The sequence below is a fragment of the Falco biarmicus genome, chromosome 2 (genome assembly GCF_023638135.1).
Source record: "Falco biarmicus isolate bFalBia1 chromosome 2, bFalBia1.pri, whole genome shotgun sequence".
Taxonomy (NCBI): domain Eukaryota; kingdom Metazoa; phylum Chordata; class Aves; order Falconiformes; family Falconidae; genus Falco; species Falco biarmicus.
Window position 1 is genome coordinate 115030036 of NC_079289.1, and position 17333 is coordinate 115047368.

General features: G+C 39.3%; 1 protein-coding gene across 1 annotated transcript in view; it reads right to left on the reverse strand.

Moving 5' to 3' along the window:
- CRYBG3 (crystallin beta-gamma domain containing 3) overlaps positions 1-17333 on the reverse strand; it is a 94602-nt gene that overhangs the window by 20851 nt on the left and 56418 nt on the right. The window contains exons 8-15 of the mRNA XM_056329771.1: positions 17059-17198; positions 15599-15713; positions 14458-14493; positions 13261-13394; positions 11293-11419; positions 6527-6669; positions 4368-4494; positions 3364-3396 (exon numbers count right to left, since the gene is read on the reverse strand). Of these exons, the coding sequence (XP_056185746.1) occupies positions 3364-3396; positions 4368-4494; positions 6527-6669; positions 11293-11419; positions 13261-13394; positions 14458-14493; positions 15599-15713; positions 17059-17198 (855 nt within the window). The remainder of the gene's footprint in view (positions 1-3363; positions 3397-4367; positions 4495-6526; positions 6670-11292; positions 11420-13260; positions 13395-14457; positions 14494-15598; positions 15714-17058; positions 17199-17333) is intronic.

Genomic DNA, 17333 nt, shown 5'->3' on the forward strand with positions numbered 1-17333 from the left:
TATGTCATGATAAAGGAATTGAACCATACCCCACCAGTAAGATGTGATCAATTCACCCTGAAAAAGCAGTAAGGTTGAAAGTGCTGCAGTGAAAGAAAAAGGAAAAAAAGCAGTATGCTATAGCCTATGACCTACAGCAAAGTCGCCTAGAATTCTGTACTGCTGCTGTGTAACTGAGGTGAATTTCACTTCAAAGCCTGAAAAAGAGGCTGGAAAAGAATGAAAAAAATATAATTGTATCAAGAGAACAGCTCGTATTCTGTAATGGAGGAAAAACACGATGGCTGTTGCAAGAGCTACTTCCCCCTTCATGCCCCAAACTGGCCTAGCTTCCTGCCAAAGAAAAGAAATCAAATGCTTTTGCCAGTACAGAGCAAGGCGGCCAGACACAAGTATCAGCAAATGATTTTATGGAAAAGCTCTGTCCGTGTTTTTAAAATAAATGAGTATGTTTCCTGTTAGAGAGAACAAGGCTTAACCTGGCCTTACATGCTGGAACTGCAAATGGGAGAACACAAATCAGATACAATATCATGAATAAAGTGTAACTGATTTTTCTGTAAATATAATTGTACTGCTATGTCACAGAGCGTCTATTTAAGCTGTAATTACATAGTATTTTCTACCCACTTATCTCAAAGCTCTTTATAAAAGAACATATACATATATACGTACACATACACGGCCTTTCATAAGCCAGATGCTATGCAAGGCTTTTAAAAAAGGTCTCTTAACTCATTTTTATACAGAATATATCTAATAATGAATGGTGGTCTTAATTTGACAAAAGCTCGGCTGAAGCTCTGATTTCCCCGTGAAAGCACTGCATATCTGCAATTAATCTCAAACTGCAGCTTTATCTACTTTGTCAGTTTGACATTATTATACAAGGTTTCACTTCCTAAAAAGTCAACAGATAGCACGTTAAAATACAAGTTATCAAAGCAATTATCTCTGCTTCCTAAAACATCTGTACAAGTCAACTGCTACTGAAAGAGGCTTTGTTCTTGCTGGGCAAAACCAAATTGTATTTTTAATAAATAAAATTAATGGCTTCTTAGAGTTGGTGACTTCAGACATTCTTGTATTCTATGTACTTCGTTTATTAGGGAGCCTGGCATGAGGAAAAGGTCAGGGGAGTTACTGAGAGATTTAAGAAAATTTACTTGCTTTTCAGTTTCTGACAAGCAACTAAAAACAAAAGTGAAAGGATACACTCTTGTAGACAGTGAAAACAGTCCCCTTAGCTCAGACATATGTTTATTAAAGGTGGGAGAATGTATAATCACTAAAAATAACTGGTATATAGCTTATACAAAGGTCAAACATTGGGATGCTTACGATGCTTAAGGATTTCCCAGCTCATACACACCATGCTTTGAAGTTCCAAACTGAGAGACTGTTGCATACATGGAAACTTCTATTTTACTCTAAATGGGAAATTCTGCGTATTTATCCAAAAGACTGTCCTTTACTTACCCTAAGCGATTGATTTTTTTCTCATAAAAACTTACTCAAAATATTTCCCCTAAAAGAACTGTAGCAATATGAATTATGTTCTTCCTTCCCTAGCTTTGTGGCAGAATCTTATGAAAACCAGGATTGTGATAAACCAGGACAGTATTTTTTTTTTTACAAACAGAGTTAGGACTGCTATTAGAGAGCACAAAAGGCAAAACACAGTCTAGCACGTCAGTATTTACAAGTGACTGTGCATACCCACCCACAGAAGGTTTTTTTTCCACGTATTACTGGAAATAAAACAACTGTAAAGCACAATTTATTGAAACTTCAAAGGTTTTAATTGATACTCAAGGTGGAATAAAGCACTCCAAGAATAGTTTCTGGGTGATCCTGAAAAAATAGAAGAGTTGAAGATGGAGAGAAAATTATCTTCAACTGTTTGGACGTCACCATTTCGTTCGAGTCTGTTATTTTATCTGGTATCATTTGCCAAGGCATTACTGTGAACATACTTGCAAGTCTGTGGATTTGGCTGCAAACTGCCACATGAATAGGTCTGGCAGGAAAACAGTGTTTAAGACTAAAATAATACACCAATTATGTCTTCAGACAGGAAACATTTCCTGTAGTGCTGGGTTAACCATAAAATTGTAGAACTAGAATAAGTGGAGAAAAAGAAGGGTGTGGTCAACCTAAGGAACACAATGTATGTATTTCCCATGTGCTTCTGGCTGTTATACCCATCCAAGCAAGAAAGAGCATTCTGTCCAGACGACAAAATACTTCAGCTTTCTGAAGCAGAACCAATGAGCTCTGAAGTCTCTTTTGTCCAAAAAACCGACACGTTTCTTGAAATAAAATTTTCCAAATTTCCTTAATTAAAAGCATATCATAGAGAAAGCAATGTAACCACTCAGATCATCACCCATGCTAGTAGCATACTCCAGGACAGGAAAAAATAAATCAAACAACTAACATAGGAAGGGAGGAGAACCCTGTTGGGAAAGAATGTTGTGGGAGACATAGACCATGCTTGGTGATGAGCCAGACACTTAGAGCAGGTTTTTGTTTTAGAAAGATATCACAAAGGTACATTAATGGAACGTAATTTTGTAAGATAAGGACCAAAAATAAACCCCCAAACTAACTAGTTTTTGAGACTAGAAGTGAATTATAGGGACTGCTTTCTCTTTATAAGTCGTCACCAACTTAGACACAACTTTCAGGGAAATTGTCAGAATGTATGGTAGAAGAGATTTTTCATAGATTTAATATAATCAGGATGTGTTCAGTTCCGGTCATACGTTACCGTGAGGAAAAGGGAAGCACGGAGCAAGTGGTGCCTATTCCTTAAGGAGCAGCTGTACGTTCCTTGGAAAGTACGAAAAGCAGAGCTACCAGCCTACAAGACTAAAAAACCTAACTTCCCGGGTCAATGCGTCTGCAGGTTTGAAGAATGCAGTTCAATTTTCTGCAGTTTATACTTTCCCATCTCATGTACGAGCAAGATAGTGACAAACCAGATAAAATGCAAAATAATGGAAAGAAAGTACACCACAAAGAAGGATGAATGCATGTGATAATGAGTTTCTAGAATCAGGAAGGAAAGAGAAGGAAAATAAGTAGCTAGGGAGAGCCAAAGTCACTCAAAAACCTACTCAACTGCTTGTGTTTTTGAGGACAGAATACTAAAGGGTATGGTCTGCAAAAGCAAAGAGCAGAGCATTAGCAAACTTAACCTTTATACATCTACCAGTTTCCTCCCATCAATGGTTTTCTGTGTGGAGATGATAATACTGAGATACTATCGGAAGTAACAAAGTAAAGCATTCAAGATTACCTGTATTTAATTATTAAATGTAGTTTAGTACTAGAGACTGTTACATAATGCCAACATACCAAATGTGGAGGCTCATTCGTCCCAAGTGGTTCCTGCAATAAAAAAATACATATCAATAAATACAAAATATTAACTACAATTTATTTCCTACAAGACAGGTCAAGTTCCTGAAATTTGTTAATTATGAACTCAAGAGCAGAAAAAAGCCCCCATTTCCCAGATTCCTGGCACAATTCTCTTCCCCAACCTCTTCCATCAGCTGCCCGTAAACTCACGACTACCTGCCTGACTTGCTCTGTGCCTTTCACACAAAGAACTTGCAGCAGTATCAATTAGTTCACCTAATGTGGATTAGAGTCCATGTAAATGTGTCTGCATTTATTTTTTCTATTTCTTGAAAAAAAGACAGAATTAAAACCCACAGAAGACTGTGACACCTCTTTCAACATGTGCTCTTCAAAATAAGGTTAAATGTTGCTTTCCTATTTTCAGTGCAGTAGTATCATTTATTAATATACTTATTGCTGAGGTTTGCCTTTATTTCGCATTAGGATTTTGACAGTTCCGGCACTAATCTATTTGGGCAAGTTGCACTACCTTAGATTTAATAATGGATTAAAAATATTTCCTGTCTTTATTCACTATATGTATTACAAATATTCTAGCATAAAAATAAGAAAAAAAAATATAAGCAGACCTCTATTACACAACATGGGGCAGATAGAAACAGTTGAGAATTTATTTCCATTATCAATTAGGCTCCACAAATTACTATGTTTTAAGGCAAATTATTCTTTCCATGAACGCAGCCTGCCACAGGGCAGTTGTTTTTACAAAGTATCCCTGACAATCTTCTCAACGGACAGAAAGATCCAGAGCGGTCATTTCAGTCTCCACCCTGAACAGACTCTTTATGTCATTCACGAGGGTCTTTAAATTGTTTCCAAGTAAACAGACGATTGGATTAAACAGCACAGCCCACATTATAACATTACTGTACGCTTTGAACTCCAAAGGTTTAACTTCTTTTAAGTTTTCCCCTTAACAAGTTCTGGTAACTCACCAACTTAACAGGTCGAATCGACATGATGATTTTACTAGATCCTCCCCAGTCAAAGAAACATTTATATTTTCCTTTCTCCAATATATACTGATCTCCACAGAAGTATTTCTGCCGATAGGCGACCCACCTGGAGAACAATGCAAACATTAAACTGAAAACATCACATCTTTCTGTATAGTTTGATGAAAATACTAACAAGTTAAATAGAACAATTTTGTCCAGCTGTCTTGGTTAAGCCCATCTGACAGACAGTGCAACATAAGACTCAATGAGAGGCACAGAGCTGTTACACACTTGATTTTCTGCTTTTACTGTGCAAACACCACTTTGACAAACACACAGCTTTGGGTCTCTGCCTTTCTATCAAATATACATTGAGCATGAGATGATGCCTTGCTTAGAAGCCCAGAGGAAAGACACTTAACTGACAAGTTTTTGAATCTCTCTCAGCTGAATCTTTACCTGTTCAGCATCCCCAGACAGGGCTTTCTTCCAACTTTTCCAGCTGGATTTAAGAAAAATGGTGCAAGAAGAAAGCGAAGTAAGTGAGGAAGCCTTGATGAGATAAAGCAAAAGCTTGCAATAGCTGGCAGTTCGAGCTTCTCCCACCCTGCTTTCTCTGTTGCAAGAACAAAGAAACCCCCAGACTATGTGAGATCGAGAGTCCCTCCAGCCCCGCGCAAGCTCTCTGGCAGTGGCAGAAGGAGAAGGAGGCTAGTTAGACGCCACTGACTTTGCCACTTTTGGTGGTGTGTTCCTCTCTTAAGTCACCCATTACCCGGGGCTGTTATGTTAGGGATATTAGAGTGCGTCTCCTTTCCTAGTCCTTTCAGCACCTGTTTATGAACCTGTCATTAATTTGTCTAATGCTTTGTTAAATTTCCTGTTGCTATCTGTTACCACAGGCTCCTTCATCAGGAAGTTCCAGAAATTCACAGCCTCTGGTGTAAAAAAGGCTTTTTGCTCCCCACCTCTGTTTTAAAGCAATCTCCAGTTAGTTCTGTAAAGCATCCCCTAAACTGTTGTCATATGGGATTCTGTGAATGCTGCTGCATTAAGCTTGTCTACCACCTTCAGGATGCCACAGATCTCATTTCTATCCCTCCTCATCCATCTCTACTCCAAATTGCGTTGCAGCCTGTCATCCTTGTACCTCATCCTCATGAGACACTACTATCCAGTCTCTATGTGAGTAGTTCAAATCCCCCACTGTTGCTACCTGTCCTAAGTTTGAGGCTTTTTTAGTCTCACTTAGCAGTTGCTGATCCCTGTCACCACCACCATTAGGGTAGGTATGACAATGTTAATACTGCACTTTTAAAATTACTATTAAAGTCTGGAACTTCCACCCACGATTCCATAGTGATCTTTTCCCATAACGTATTTTATGTTTCAGCACTTGAATATCATTCTTTATGTACAGGACCACTCCTTTGCCTACAATAGCTTACTCTAACGTTCCTGTAGAGTTGGTAGTGCCTCTGCTGATCCTTCCTGTGAATGTCTGCAGTATCTGCTATATCTGAGGTGTTATTTCATGCCAAGCATCTGTCAACAGATACTGCAGATGGTCTAATGTGCCCCTCTTATTTATTGCAATTGTGCTGTTTGTTTTCCTCCTGGACTTCACATATGCGCGCTGAAAGTTAGCCAAGTCCACCCTGCAGGCTGTATCAGCTTGAACCAGTACTCTCCCACAACTGCTGCTTTAATCCCCTTCTTTTAAATAGTTCTCTAAAAAGCATCTTAATTTTCAGTGCCAGCAGCCTGACTTTACTATAAATAAGGCACAGCTCATCCTTTCTGTACAGCCTCCACCTATCCCAAAGGTATCCTAGTTCTTGACAAACTTAAAATCCCTCTTCTGTATCACTGTCAAAGTTCTTGTATCATGAAACTACAGTCTGTGTGACCTCTGGAGGGACATCACAAGCTTTTTGTAGTAATAAGAATATGCAGATCCAAATCAAGGTGTAGGCATGAGATTTAGAGAAGATTTTTTTTTTCTTCTTCCATTTACCAAGGAAACTGAAAGAAACACCTTTTTTTTTTTTTTAACCCCTGTACCCTGTGAAATCTATTCTGTCAAAGGATGTACCCAAACCCAACTGCACAGAAAAATACTCAATACTTCCATTCATGTATTTCAGTAGACTTACACTCCACTTCTCACAAGAATCGATCTCGTCTCTGGGCCAAATCCAGTCTCCTCCAAATCAGGGATTTCTTCATTGACAACGTCTAATGTTTTCCCATCTTCATCATCAGACTGAAAAAGTGCCACTGACGACTCTATGAAATCCTAAGAGGCAGCACAGGAGTTAGACAACAAGCTGTCACAGCTCAATGACACCTTGCAACATGAAACATTTTGGAAAAGAGTTGTAGCATGAAAGAGTGTTTTATAAAGCAGTCAAGGGAATTAGGTCCCTTGTGTGGATCTTTACGGGATATTTTGGCACTGAAGTGCCTAGCTGGAAGTCTGGCAATCTGATATGGCCTTCAGCGGTTTCCGCTGAAGAGAGGAAGACCCTGCTGCCCCTGAGCACCATCCTTTCCTCTATGAGGGTGACTTACGAGTGCAAAGAAGCCTGCAGGGGGAAGACAAAGGTTGGGGATTTAGCACTGAACTTCCAACAGCTTCACAAATGACTACTCCAAGCATTACCATGACTATAGTTTTTTACTTCCAGTTCTCCTTCCTCATCCTTTCCTAGTGACAACGCAATAAGGATGGAGAGGAAAAGATCACCTTTCCAGCACAAGGGGTTTGTGGTTTCTGGATATATCCATTGCATCTAACTGTATCCACTGCCTAATCACTACAGCTGTAAAATAAATCCCACATCACATTGCCATGTTCTCACTTACATAGCCATGTGCCATTGCTTTACGCCTTCAGCTAGCATAGTTCTTCGACCAGATTACTTGCACAGCTTCAGATTATTTGAATTTGGGTTTCAAATCTCTAACTTCTTAACCACTTAGCAATTTCGAGCACACAGTTCAGTCACCGCTTGGGAAAATGGAAAACAACCATCCATTCACTTTATTCCTTTAACTTTTAACAGAAAACATGAACTCAATTCTATTTCAGTGCTTTTGAAATATTTAGCAATGTTACAGTAAGTTGAAAATAAGTCAGTCTTGTAAACAAGAGAAAAGGTTATCAAGCAAATACAGGAGCTGATATAGAATCACAAACGTATGAGGACACCATCACAGGAATTGTTGCACTAAATACTGCTGCTGTAGCATTTAGAAGCTACCAACCACAGAGCAGTAAACTGAAGGCTACACTGAGAAAACAGGCTTGCAACAATCAAAAACCACTCAGAAATTAAGGCCAGGCCAGGTATGCAGTCAGATTCATTTGGCCCAGTGACCCTTATCAAACTTAGACTCCTTAGAGGACACCGTACCTTTGTATAGGATTCAGTCACCACGAAGAGTGAAAACCAATTTTAGAACGAACACTTGATGTGGCTCAACCTCTCTGCATTGTTTACAGGACACTAAAAAGTGGCAGAACAAATTCTGTAGTAAAATTGGTTTTCCTACTATGTTGACCATCTCCTCCTTTCGTTTATTTAAAAAGTCACAACTACATCAGGTATACACTAGAAATCAAAGTGCCAGGTCTGGCAAAATCATCATAAACAACTGCAGCCTCAGACTACTTTTTTAGAAAAAAACAACAAACCAAACAACAATTAACCCCAAAAGCCACTAGTGCAGTTTTATGAATGAAAACCAGCTACTCTTAACAGTCTTAAAGCAAGGACTTGTAAGACTTCCCAAAAATCCATGCAGATCAAATCTGCACATGATTTCGTTGACTAAATTTAAAATACTGAAATATACCCATGATTGTTACCGCATTTAAAACACGTTTCAAATTCAGCCATCATTCTGTCCTCCCTAAATTTTCACTACAGCTTCTCTTACAATAAGCAATAGAAGAAATACATAAAAATGGACTTTTAGACCAAGGCAAATCATTTTAGACTTGAAAACATTAGTGGGAAAGCTCCAAAGGCAGCACATTCTGTTCCACTGAAAAGGACTCGGACACTTTGCTCTTTCCCCAACCACAACAGCCACAGGAAGCCCCAGGTCCACAGATTCCCTCATTTGACGCTGCAGAAAAGAAGGAAATGCAAGCGTCCCCCAAGCCAGCACAGTACAAACTGCTCTCTGCCCTCAGGAACAAGCCCTGTATTTGACTCCGGTGCGTCCAATATAGATGCTGCTAACAGAGCTGGCAGTACGTTGGAGAAAAACAATTCTTCAAGCTCTTTCTATCTCTGCTTTCAAAACACTCCCTGAATCCCCACATTAGAGCTTGTGAGTGTTTGCAGCAGAATTTATTTAAGACTGAAAACTCTTGCAGCATGCCTACATGCGTATGCACCTTCACCAGTGGGTGGGGAAGGGTGACTTGAAACAATCCCTCTTCTGCGTGCCATCTAACCTTCCAATTTGTCAGAAAATTAAATTCATGCCTCAGCCGAACTGCAGTCACTCGTATGTGTACAGAAACACGTGCTGGATTTTCCTAGCGCTAATAAGCTCTGGTGGAACCTGTCACACTGAGCGTCGTGGCGCAGGAACATCTGAATAGCTTTGCATAGTACTAAGCCGCGTCGACAGAGCTGGGACTGACACAGGCTAATGAAGCACGCTGTACCCAGCCTGGCTCTCTGCAAAGCCATTTACGTGCTCCTGTACCACACTCCCTGCTCTGGGAGCATGGCATAAAGACACTTGATCCAGCTCTGCCTGGAGCTGACTCAGGTACACAAGGCTCATTAGCTTCAGCTGCGTGAGCCAGGCTAAGTTGTTTCCAGGTCTGGGCTGGCCTTAAAGCCAACACAGTCAAGGTCGTCTGGTGTCATGCCCAAGCCAAAAAAAAAAAGAAAAAAAAGAAACAAAAAAAGAAACAAACAAAAATACTCTAGCTGGATTGGCCCCTACATGAGACCACATCAGCGAGTGCATATGAAGAGCAGCGTCAATGCCCAGCCCCACTCCCTAAGCTGATCATGAATAATGCAACGCGGCTACATGTCACAAAATCCTTCATCTTCTGCAGAGACTCTTGAATTCACCCGATTAAAACAGAATTTCTAGGGAAGAGCAATAAAGATCTGATATCCAGGAACAGCCCTGCTGAGTCAGACACCATCGCAACCGTTACCACGCTACTTCTGACAGAATTTCTGAGATGACCGAGAAGACCTACTGTGCTCACAAGGGGCCTGCAGCACACAGAACTAGTTTTGGATTTTTGCCCAGGCCCTTTTGAAAACATGAGTTTGGTACTAAAATGTTATTAAATACCTGACCTTGAGTATCGCATACAAAGTCATGAAGGGAGCATATGGCAAGCCTGAACGCTGACCTACGTACTGCACATCAGCGAGGCAGTCAATCTGCTGGTCAAGCCGAACAACAAAATGCCAGTGCCATGAGTCATTTTATCGGCAACTAAGCTAATTGCCTTTAGTTATGCTACAATTTGAGAAAAAGCATTACTTACGCTTTTATTACATACATCGGTATTTATATGCCAATTTGCATGATCGATGTCGGTATATGAGTGCAAATGATACGTGTTTTTAAAATGTTAATGACTGTTCCTGGCACGAGTCAAATTAAATACATGCATATATGTGGAAGGTCAACCCTGCTAGGCACATGCACAATTTTAAGCTTGTAATTGTGTCCTTTGACAAGAAGAAGATCTAAAAAGATCAATTTAAGTTACTCAAGTATCCTACATACAGCCTGAAAAGAAAGAAAAACTAAGATATAGTCAATAATTCAGCCGAATTCCACACGTTCAAAAAACAGCCTGTTTTTCTCAGAAACCTGGAAATAAATTAGAGAAGGACATTTTCCTTTAATTCAGTTTATTCTTCTATCTTTCAGTTATATGATAGATTCTGATTATAAATATAGATTCTTCTAGGTACCTTTTATAAAAACCAAAACTGCAAACCGTGAATTTAAGCATGGCCTTTCTGGGTTCACATTAACTTTATGTTTTTCCCTTTAAGTAATGACTGTTGAGACAGTCAGTTTGCTCTAAATGCCTACCCTCAAACTTCGCAAAATTCCTGGCTCAGGAATATCACACCTCCTCACATGAGGAGATGAGTAAACCGAGTATATATGATTGAGCAATCTCAGAGTGAACAATCTAATTCTCAAAAGGAGTCACTCTCTGCAGCTGTATTTAAAGCTCACAGAGTTCCTATTATAACAAAAAAATCCTCAAACCCCCAACAAACAAAAAAATGCCAAAGCAAAGGAATTGATGAAGTTCTAATCCCATGTTTCCCCAGCACTGAAAAGTCTAACTTGGCTTCCAATACTGGACTCTTGATACAGTTTTTATTATTATTTCATCTGTGCCCCCACTAAACACTTTAGTAGCAGGGATTTTTTCACCATGATTATTTTTGCTGCCAAAATTTTCTGGCACAAAAATCACAGAGACAGAGGGTAATGCTGTTTTAAGGCTTGCAACAGCTGCTGTGCTGAAAAGCTATTTTTATTTTAATAAAGAACTACACTGTACACTTCCTCATGGTTAAACTTTTAAGAAAATTCTGTTCTAGAGATTCAAATAGCTTGAAGTGCAGAAGTGAGATATTTGAAAAATCTGGCAGGTAGACAAGGAATTCTGCAAGACACATTCTTTGTATGAACTTTACAAAGGCTCTTTAGAGCCTGCTTTTGCTTTACCATGTATATACAGTGCAGTCTAAATTTCAGCAAGTAGGAAAAGAATCAGAATGAACTCGGGCAAAAGATGGAACGACTAAACCCAAGACAGCTGTACCATATAGAAAGAATAACCCTCCTCTTTATGCCTAGAGCTGTGCATAATTGGTGTGAAATTCATAAAAGTACTTACAGCCTGAAGGAACCGGAAAGACAGGAGGACACTGTCAGTTCCCCCCCACGAGTGTCTGTCTTCATAATCTCCCTCCTCCAGCAAGTACTGATGGCCTTTGTAGCGTTCTTTATCATAGGCAACCCATCTACAGCAACCACACAACAAAAGAAAGAGAAGTAACTAAAAGCAAAATGACTGCACGCCTGATTTTCCCTAACAAATAAAAGGGGAAGAGAACATCCTAAGAACCCTACAATGAGTACCACAGACTCTGCTAACAAACAAGGCAACGCTTGTTTGAAATCACAACAGTCATCCACAAAGTGTTCTTCGTGGATCAATACTCCATGCGATTCCTTCTCCAACAACAGTTTCTTTGCGTAACACTTCCCCGCACACCTTCTCTGGGTCAGCCACGTTCCCAACACCAACATCCAGCACTAGAGAGGCCAGTACACCAGCCAAAACACCATAACCCACCAAATGTTAATGAAAAAAACACCAAGCAGTAGATGTCTTCAGTGTATTAATAAGTGATGAGATTCTACCCTTGCTGGAGCAGGTGACAAAACAATGGGATTTCAGCAGAACAGACTTTAACCTGCTTATATTGTTTCCTGCTCTCATCTAAAACCACATATATACGAGTAAACAAGTGAACTGAATATATATAAAATATTGCATATGGAATACATTTTAGCACTAAGGGAATAAGAGTTTTTAACTTTTTTTTTTTCATTTTTTTTTTTTTATTTTGAACAAAGAAGGCTCAATTAAAAGAAGGTATTTCCACATCAACTTTGAAAGCTCTAATGGAGCTTAATTTGAAAAAGTGCTTCCCCCTCCTTCTTTCTTGTAAGCATTTCTTTCATCAAAGCTTCCTTCTAAGTTTTAGAACTACTGTACAAATTCTGTCAGCACTGAAATTTGGCAGGCAGGGATAGCCTTACTCTTTCTACCATTTGGTTTACATTAATTCAGCTGTTTTAAGTTACCGCAGTATTAAATATAAAAGCCGCCACAACAGACAGAAGGATGATTTTTAATAATTTGAGGCTTCCCCGATAGTAAATACATAATGTATTTATGAATAGATTATTTTAGAGTATTCACAATTAAGTTTATTTGTAATTTAGTGCTTGTAAGATTCCGACAACAGCCTGAAAGGATGCGTATGATTGAATCTTTATACTGAAGTATTAACATTGAAATCATGGAAGAAAAAAAATAAGAATTTCTGAAAACAATTTTATTGCTAAGCTCCTTGGCCGAAGCAAACATCCTGCGTGCTTTCAAACAGTCCTGTCCTGTTGAGTCTTGGGAGAGGTTGAAAGAACAATGCATGGTGGGGTTGGTAGCTACCTAAAATAGCTGGCGCTGAGCCTACCTCGCGAGCAGGTGACCTAAGGGCTGCGTCACACAGCCCTTCTCGTGCCTGTGTACGACGGAGAGAGCGAGGCAGGGCAACACAGAATCGATCTGAGGCCCCAGTGAAGGAAAATGAGTAGGTTCTTAATGCTAGCTACCACGCAGCAGGGTTGCAAAGGAAAACCATTAAAACAATAAAACAGTTTATAGATTTCAGAGGCATTATAATGTCCAATTGAAGACTGACCACACCTACCCAAGGTCATTTCCATAAATTAATTAGAGACTATCAGAAGTATAAAAAGCAATATAAATTAAAGCTCTGTGTAAATGCTGTCATTAAGGAACAAAGTGGCCTAGTTTATTGGCATACAAATGGTAAACACTGACTTCACACCTCTCACACATTTAGTTTTATCTTCCTATGTTCCCTAGATAAGCCACATGGAGAGGTGGTTTTATCCAAGGCTGACAACTGACAAAAGAAATATATATTCCTTACTTTTCAAAACATCTTACCAGCGAGAGGTTCTAACCCCCCCTTAGTCAGTACTTCTCAGCATTTAGTTATGATTTCCTATTTTAAAGTAAATAAATATAAAAGTGAAATATACTTACACTCCACCAATTACACGTATTGATCCAATTTCCTGAAACTCCTCTTCACCACCAAACACAGCTGGGACAGAACTGATGTTCTCCGAAAACTCCTTGGACCATCCTCCAAAGTGGGTTTTCTCATATATTATTATCTAGAGGACATGATGTTAAACAATGCCTTAAGAATGCCCTGAACAGTAACTTGAAGGCTGGGGGGGTGTACTGCTCCAGTACGTGGAAGACATCCTTCTTCCCCCTCCAACAAGCCATCACTATGAAGAAAATTCAGTGTTGCATTCCCTCAGCCCTTCTGACTCAAGTGCCCTTGTCAGGCTATTTGCAGACGTTTCCACAGAAAAATACTTATTCACACAGTTCTATATACATAAATGCACTCTGCAGCTATACGACTGTGATTTATTCTGTAATCCTGTGCCTGGGCAGTGCATACTAGCCTGCAGTGAATCCTACCTGGTCACAGCTAGACACACCGAGCTTAATCCTTCAAAAGTAGTCACAAAGTCCTTCTCTGACTTTGCTGAAGTTATTTCAGTGACTGCAGTTAACAGTCCCTTCTGTTTCCTCATCTGCCAAATCACACAGATCAGCCATTAATAGCATTAATATTTATTGTGGTATTGATTAGAAAAATGCCTGAGTCTTGCATGTATTTGGATAATTAAAAGTTACCTAAAACATTAGTATTTTTGTGAAGAACTAGAAAAAGGAGGGAAAAGGAACAATAACTGGATTAGCTTTCTGCTCCTCAAATCACAGAAAGGTCATGGCCTCACTCACGACTCTTGCAACGGGATCAGGTATAGGAAGGAACAGTCCTATTCCTGCCCTCTTCCTCCCCTCCCTTTTTTTAAACTCTGTATGTTAAATAGGAACATCTCTTCTCATCCTTTTCCATTATGGTGACTGATGTGTCAGTCAGGAAAACTCATTTTATTTTGTAAAAGCTTTACAATTCTTCTATAGGAAATTCACATTCTCCTAATGTGTAAGAAACAAACTACTACTACTTTTACATCTCACGAAACACTAGTAAGAAAGTCTGGATTTGACAGCATTAGTGAATACTTATTCATCAGCAAACACTGAATACTTCATCGAACATCACACATCCAACAAAAAAACCACAACAGCTTAAACAAAGGTTTTATATTTCCAATGTGCTCATATTTTATTTCCAATGTCCTCAGTGCTTACCTTGACATTCATTGGCATTTGTACTTTTAGTCCACCCTAAAAAAAGTAAAGAGGGGGGAAAAAAAAAAAGTATTTATATAAAACTTAAAGCTTTGACATATATTTCGTAGTACTATTGGAGCATGAAGTCTTTGTAATTATATTCACCATTTTCAGTGTTGGCCAAATAAAATGCTAGTTTAAATGCTCTGATAATTCCTGAAGGCCAGGGACACTATAATCCTGACCTATGAACAAATCAGTGCGTTGACAAGCCTGTAGGAGTGCAAGCAATTTAAAAATATTCCTTCACTGTTTATTAGTAAAAGCAAATATTTACTATGTGTTTTCAAGCTAATTGATATTGACCTATTTTTAAAATTAACTTTTAGATCTTTGTTGTATGTATTTCAAGTTTCTTAAACACAGATGGTGGAACACTAAGAAACTATGAACACCAGAAGAGAGAGAAAATAGAGGCTGACATATTCATATCTATGGTCGAAGAGCAAATGCAACAAATGCACTTTCTCTGAAAATGTTAGTGAATAACGTTCCGTGAGGAAATAAGACACCTACTTCCCATGAGCGACTAAAGACAGCTGTTACATCTTATTCCTTTGTGACTTTTAAACTCTCTTTCTGAGGTTTGCTATGTATACAGTACAGTTATGTGTTACACCCACAACTCTTTCGTATTTAGATCTACGTGCTGTCTAGCAAAACAAAAATCAGCTGCACCTCCCAAGGTTTTTGTGCAACGTGTGGTCACAGGAGTCCTACCTGGGTAATAAACTCCTCACCTGATCTTCCACCCCTGGTAGATTCTAGCTGTACCATTAAGAAAAGAAAATCAACAACTTCTGAAGAGCTTTTTTAGTTAATGAATTGGTGTTGGCTACAATACAATTAAGAGCCTTTCAGTTCTGGCTTATTCAATCTCCACTCCACAACAGCAGTTTCCCAGGAAGATGTCCTGGTGAATCAGAAGCCCAGCAAGCCAAGGTGACTGCTGTGCCATTACAACACTGCAAATACACGATGGCGTGAGATGTTACATAGATAAGGTTTAACCTAAATCATATTTAGGTCAAAACTCTCTGGGAAGCAACAACATAAAAAGGAAGACACAGAGCTTATCAGGAAATTGTGAAGTCCTCACCATTTTTAAGGGACGCAGAGATTTTACATCTGCTGAAGGAATTCCAGATGGTGAATCGCATTCCTCCAAAACCTTCATCTCTCCTTTGTAATTAAAGTCTGAGTAAGCAAGCCATCTATAACAACAGGGACACAGGATTTATTGATCTGATTAGATAGATTACCAAATACAAACATCTTATTAAACTTATTTTCCTTTTTGTACTCAGAAGAGCTAGATGATGTGTTTTAGATACTGCCAGCACACCAAAACAAAGCTATATTTAAATGTACTGGCAACATCAATACCAAGATGATCTCACTTTTTCTCAGTCCAAGCTAAACATAAATGAAAGAGAAGATAATTACCAGTTTGTTCACTTACTTTAAGAAGTGACTTTGTTACGCTATGAATACACAAAAGCATCATTAGTACTGAGGATGAGACACATCAAATTTTACCTCAGATTGTCACCTTAGGAATTAAAAGGCTTCTAATATCAATCCTACTTTGTTTTTTCAGTTATTAAAATAGTGATGATTTACAAGACTTCTTTGTAAAGCAGGCTATCATAGTATTGACATGAAGATTAAATATGGTAAGACTCCTTCAGACTGTTTTAAATCAAAAAGCTGAATGAAACAGTGGGACACGGGGTTAGCAGACCAAATAAGGGAAGAAGGAAGATGCACTGAGCCATATGAAAAATTATTTTCTTAAAACTACACAGACCGACCATAAGCAGTTAAAAGCTATAATAAATTCTATCAAAATAAAGAGAAGACTCTGTTTTTAATTCCTGCACCACCTCAAGCTTCAGAGATGTACTGTGAGATTGTGGGAAGGAAGGCTCGGCTCATGTGGAAAGGCAGACTCAAGACTCTTGTAACACAACAGCTAATGTCACTCTGCAATGATTTATAAGAAGAGGCACAGAACTCCCAAACTTTAGGAACTGCGAAGTGCTGGCCACTTACCCAGGAAACAGACTATTCTGCTCAATGCACGAAATGCTGGGCTACCAAGGGGCCTGTATCATATCGCATCACCTCTCTCCAGAAAGTCAGGATACGGCTGTAGCTTGAGAAATGCTTGGATGATGCAATATTTATTTTCTGGTATTCAGCCATAGTGTTACAGCAGGGTGGAGGACTAAGGAGACGTCATCTATTCTCCAATGAACTAAAAGCTAATTATAGCTGAGCTGCTTAATCTATTTATAAAGCTACTAAAAGATAGTGTTATAAAAGACTTCTGCCAGTAACTAGAGGAAAAATGCCTTCAAAAATTTGGTTCCATTGCGAGGAGCCTACATACCACAACGCAGAAATGTATAGTTTGGAATATCTAGTGTATGTTACCCGATTTGTAGCGCTCCCCCCACCTCCCCAATATTATTTCTGTTGCTGACTGACTTCCATCCCATGACGTTACTCCTCTACCTGCTGGCAAAATGCTATTAAAAAAGGTTCAGTACTCACACTCCTGATTTGACTCTTATATAAGGGTTTTTCTCAACATCCAGTTCTTCTAAATTGGCAACTGCACTCTGTATGCAGATAGGGAGTCCCTCCGTACTGCCAGCTGCCGGGCAGAATTCTGCCTCTGGAACGCCGCAGCCCTGTGGAAACAAATCAAAGGGTAAGTAAGGTTTATCCGTGCTTCCAGAGCCCGGCCCCTTGCCGTGGGGGAAGGGCCAGGAAGGTTTCCTTCTTTTTTCCCCTGTCTTCCGACTCTTCTAATCTAACTCCAGGCT